This window comes from Ptychodera flava, unplaced genomic scaffold (assembly GCF_041260155.1).
Source record: "Ptychodera flava strain L36383 unplaced genomic scaffold, AS_Pfla_20210202 Scaffold_30__1_contigs__length_3116999_pilon, whole genome shotgun sequence".
NCBI lineage: Eukaryota > Metazoa > Hemichordata > Enteropneusta > Ptychoderidae > Ptychodera > Ptychodera flava.
This window is the reverse complement of record NW_027248352.1, coordinates 621,603-627,225: the sequence shown is the minus strand read 5'-3', so window position 1 is coordinate 627,225 and position 5,623 is coordinate 621,603. Positions and strand designations below refer to the sequence as shown.

General features: G+C 38.0%; 1 protein-coding gene across 1 annotated transcript; it reads right to left on the bottom strand.

Moving 5' to 3' along the window:
• Positions 1 to 401: 401 nt before the first annotated feature.
• Positions 402 to 2,887, bottom strand: LOC139127253 (uncharacterized). Its single transcript, XM_070693165.1, has 4 exons — positions 2,806 to 2,887; positions 2,243 to 2,629; positions 1,100 to 1,339; positions 402 to 565 (listed from the first exon to the last, which is right to left on the bottom strand). The coding sequence occupies exons 1-4, from the start codon at positions 2,885 to 2,887 to the stop codon at positions 402 to 404; spliced, it is 873 nt and encodes a 290-aa protein (XP_070549266.1).
• Positions 2,888 to 5,623: the final 2,736 nt, after the last annotated feature.

Below are 5,623 nucleotides of genomic sequence, written 5' to 3'. Positions count from 1 at the left end.
GCAAAATGGTAAGATTAAAAGAATGCACGCACGCATGCACACATGTATGTATGTATGTATGTATGTATGTATGTATGTATGTATGTATGTATGTATGTATGTATGTATGTATGTATGTACGAGTAGGTAGGCAGGCAGGTAAGTAGGTGGGTGGATGAGTAGATAGATAGGTAGGCATTCAATGACATGTATTCGTGTGTGATCACCTAACAAAATAGTACTGTAGTAATCTTTCGATGCCGTCCGACGTTTTGCGCCATGCTAAGGTTGTACACAACAGTGCCATCAGTATACGTAAGTGTGCAGAATCAGCCGACGTTTTGATCCTGTGATGATTAGTCTTCGGAATAAAATGCGAGGTACTTGGAAACAAACTTGGAAACAATCAATGAAAATGACATTCACTCTAGCTTAACGAAGATCACAGAGCTAAAGATAAGTTCATTCATAATTTCAGTTTGTGAGAAAACTTCGATGCTACCAGTGTGCTCGTCTTCAATTGCCCAGATATCATGGTCCTGTTGAATCTTCGACGACGTAGGTAAGGACAGACTAAGCTCGTCTACTGTTTACATTGAAGAAATTTAAGTTTTGAGCACTTTCCAACTCAGCCAAGAAAGTTATAGTACAATAAGATTATACATTTACACGTCATGATACGATTTTCTCTAAGTAAAGCATTAAAGTATTAAATGCTTGTGTAAAGTTCCACAAAAGGATGCATAGAAAAGTAGATCAGGAAATTTGAACACATTGTCGAATTTTCTCTGTAATCATGTTTCTACTCGTTCACGCATGCGTGCGCGATGGGTCTGTAGAAAGATTGCAACTCAAAGAGTTTACAGCAGACAGACAGACACACTGACTGACAGTCAGTCAGGCAGATAGGCGGAGAGACAGACTGATACATCCAGCCATCAATCCACGCACACACATCCATCCCTGCACCACCCTCACACATCCATGCATCCACCCATGCATGCAGCCATCCATACATACATATATCCGCGCATTTGTGTGTATCGAAATATTAACGGATGATTGATATCCATCAGATTTTTACGAACATGCTCTCCCTCTTTCTGGTGTTCAAACGTACCTTGCTCAGATTCCTGTAAGAGTTGTTGGTGTCCCATCTGTCTTTTCTCCTCCTTTTCTTTCAAAAGCTGATCAAGCATATTTATCTGGCTCTCAGTCACCTTATCGCCCTCGTTGTCAAAATGTTTTAGGAGGTCTCTGGCTCTGTTTACCCTTTTTGGTGCAGTTACAGTCTTCTGCGGCTCCATCGGTTGTTTCTTTACAGTATACACATGCGCATCTCTTTTATCTACAGATAACCCTAATCAAATAGGAAAAGCACAAGGCTGTGAATACAACATCACAGTATACAGGATTTGAAAATAAAGAGAGTTATATATTAATGATATCATCTCAGTGTGTCAGTCACGCCAATGCGTCGTTATGATTGGACGAGAGCTCACGCCGGCCGTGGTAAAAAACCTATTTTACCGGTGATAAACCTGGTCCTTTAACCAGCAAACTAGCATAGAAGATGAATGCAGAGACAGAAACTTTAAGCTAGCAGGAAAAAAAATCGGCGTTAAATCTAGTTGGATGATTAAAAACGTAGAGATAATTGCAAATGTAGTGTAAACGATCAGAAGGTTGCATTTAGAATTGCCATATTGGAGCTTTTAGCTTGCACTAGCGCTTAGCTCAATTTAGCACTTGCCTGGCGGCACATGCTATATGCCGCACATTGTACCAAAATCTCGTGTATACCTGCCTGGGGCGGGTGTTCCTACTTATTATTGTATAAAAGGTATGTGGATAGAAAGAAAATGTATATTTGTACATTTATACACAGATGGCAGTACAAGTGTATAGGCAGTGAAATATGCCAGGAGGGGGACCAACAGAACCGTGTTTGAATAATCTATTTCATTTCTACCTTATTGCAGCAGTCATCATGGGGCACGGTTCAGGCAGGATTGTATTGCACTGGATATCACAGTGACAAAATATTTTGATAACAAAGGAAAAGTTTATCAAATGCTGACAATCTGAATCACGCCAGCACTAGTAGCACGTGACGGTAAACAAGTATCATATGTAATAAAATTCGATACCATGTGAATATATCAGCCGAACATAAACCTAAAGAATTCACAAGAAAAACAGTAACATTTCTTCTTCATGCAGTTCCAGAGAGATCAAAATACGAATTGATGAGTCTATTTACCATATTTTTGGATCAGCTCCTTCCTACACAGAAAATACTCGTCATAATCTATGGTTACGTCAATTGCCAGATAAAACGCCCCGATTTTATCCAGGAGTTCATCAGACAGGAACTCATCTTCCATCAGATCCTGTAGTTTACCATTCTCGTATTCTCCCCGTAGGTATTCCAGTGCATCTAATGACTGACAAGACATTGTATAGGAAATACTTTCATGTCCAACGTCCTTGACTTTCATCTCGTCATGCTGCCCATCAAGTGTCTGACCAACTTCTTCAGTCTTCTCCTTCACTTCCTCACTTTCATAGAAACCTCTCTCGACTTCCACAACTGTTCTTCCATTCTCTGGAACGACTTCGCTCACTCGTACCTTCACCTTCATGTCACCTACATAGGTTTAAAAGGATGCCTTGTAAAACAAGAAGGTTTTTGTATTTGTGAAAGTAAATGCAATATCCATGTTAAGATATTTCGTTTAGATTTAGTTTGTGTGCTAGGAACTCATAATTAATAAGTGAACATTATTTGCATATTAGATTCAAGTTCACAAAGATCAAGCGTACCTTGATCACGTTCCTGCAATCTTCCGTTTCTTGATATTGCTTGAGGTTCTTGCTTGTGCTTCTCTATATTTTTCTGCGTCATACGTTTAAATAGATAGATAGATAAATGGATAGATGGATGGTTGAATAGATAGATAGATATATTATTGAGATAGATTATTTAATAATCCAATTATATATTAATTAACTAGCTTCCGAAAGAATACAAATGACAATGACGAACAGGTTATAGTACAGAAGTTAGTTATATATATATGTTTGAATGAAAATTTATTAAGTAAAGATTCAATACCTTCTGTTTTCCTGACAGATTGCTTCTCACTCAAGGTAGCTTCATGTTCTATCTCAGCATCATCGTTTACCACTCTGAAGAAATCGTCTTATATTCTCCAGCTCCTGTTTCACTTTACTCTCCATGGTTTGTTTGATGTCCGTCGCCCTTTTAAGGTAACCTTGTATTTACACAGAAATTCACTGATACGGTCCTGCAAAGTCTCGGCATTGCTCATATCTACTACGACGCTTTCTTCGTAGGTTGGCATATGTCCCTTGATCAGCTCATGGCTTTGGGATTTCTCGGGAACAAGAACAGGAACAGCAGCAGACATTGCTGCAAGTGTTAGATTGGTATAATGTACAGAAGATGGCGGTATAAGGACAAGATTTGTTTGGCCAAGTTCCTTATTCAGGCATTCAGCAGATGGCATTCGAGCCATTACGACTTTTAACTGTGAATGTGGATTCATACGCTTTATAAGCTCAGATTCACAACGCTGTGGTACCCCGAGAATTTTCCATTTCAGGGAGGGTCTCTTGGTTTTGTAAAACGAGCCCGCGAGAGAATTCATGGCCTTCACAACATTATTGCCTTCTTTTCAGATCTGCCAAGTCATGTTCTTGAAACAAGGACAGAATTTGGAATTCTTCATCGTCATCGACAGAATCTGGGGCAGGAATGTTGAAATGATTGTCCTCTATTATCGGAGATAATCTGAAGTGTTTGATGTTTGGAGATGTGCGATATATCTTTTTGTACTTTTTGAAAATACTGCCTCCAACTGAGAAGACGTATTTCGACTTTTCACCTTCTTCTGACACATTCTCGCGGCGAAGCTGAAGCTCTGTGCCCATGCAATCAGCAACTATCGGTGTAATGATGTCCTTATCAAACAGATTGATCAAGTAGAATGCTGCTCTTGGGAAGAGATCTTTTTCGATTTTAAATGCTGCGTCAGAATTTATCATTCCGAATCCGAATACGAACCTGACATTGGCTAACTCTTCCAAATTTGGAAAGTAATCGTCGTGCCGGTACAGCCAATCAGCATCAGGTTTCTCACATCTGACCTTGAATTTCGGAATTGGTGACGGCACTATTAACTCAACTCCATATTCTTTCGCCTCCTTGATTTCTGCTTCTGTAGCTGTGAGGGCAGTGCAGTAAACAGATATTCCCAATTCACGAAGTAGACGGATTAGAAGATGAACCGAATCAGTCAATCCTCCCTGGATTGGACCGCCCCATCTACGACTCACTATCAATGCCTTATTTCCCATATGCTTCCTGATCTGCATAGGTGCAGAGAGGAAACAGGACAACTCGTCATTGTTGAAGTTTGAACATTAGAATCAGGGTAGAAGGAAAGAACACGCTGGTTGCTGTGGTGGGCTGGTATTATAACAATTGTAAAGATATATTGTAGCGGTACATACTAACACAACTTGAAAATTGTAAAATTTTGAAAACGTATCTACACAAAATGTTGTAAATATACTGACACATACTGGCAGATAGAAAATATTTTACAGCAAAATGTTTGTAGAAAGTTCTACATATTTCACATTCTTGGCAATACAGCTTTCATTTGCTCACGTGTTCACACACTTGAGCATACGTCGCAGCGATGTCTGTCTGTCTGTCTGTCTGTCTGTCTGTCTGTCGGTCAATATCTCATAGACGGCTAATCAGATCGAAATCAAATCTGGTACATAGATTAAGTTTGCAAATGGCAAGAACTGATTAGTTTTTGGTGGGTCTGGCTTGCATACTTTGTCTTTTGTCATTTGCATAATAATGATTAAAAAAACGGATATACATTAAAAATGACTGCACACAATTTGATGAGATTTGCTACAAATGTTGATCACACCAAGATATATCAGCAGTGGGAAGCATTAAGGGATGACATGAAAGATAGTTGCTAATTTGGATATTCAATGAACTTTCCTAATCAGGGATATATATCTGATTTGACTGGATCAAAATTGACCAAACTTGGTATGTATATTGAAGATACTATGATCTAACATTATTGAAAGTCGTTAAGCATTTTAACTTCACCCACTTCCCAATTTGCATATTTAATGAACTTTACTAATTAGGGATATATATTTGAATTGACTGGACCATTGTTGATGAATCTTGCTACGTGTATTGAAGCTACTATGATACAACATTCTGAAAATCATTTAGCATTTTTACTTCAGCCAATTCCGAATTTGCATGTTTAATGAACTTTCCTAATTAGGGATATATATCTGAATTAACTTGATTTTAGTTATTGAAACTTGCTATATACATCAAAGATACTGTGATATAACTTATTGAAAGTCAAAAGACATTTTTACTTAAGCCTATTCCTAATTTGCATATTAAAGGAATTTTCATAATTAGGGATATATATCTGAATTGACTAGATCAAAATTGATGAATTTGCTATGTACATTAAAGACACCATAATACAATATTATTGAAAGTCATTAAGCATTTTCTCTTCAGCCAATTCCTAATTTTCATATTCAATGAACTTTCCTAATT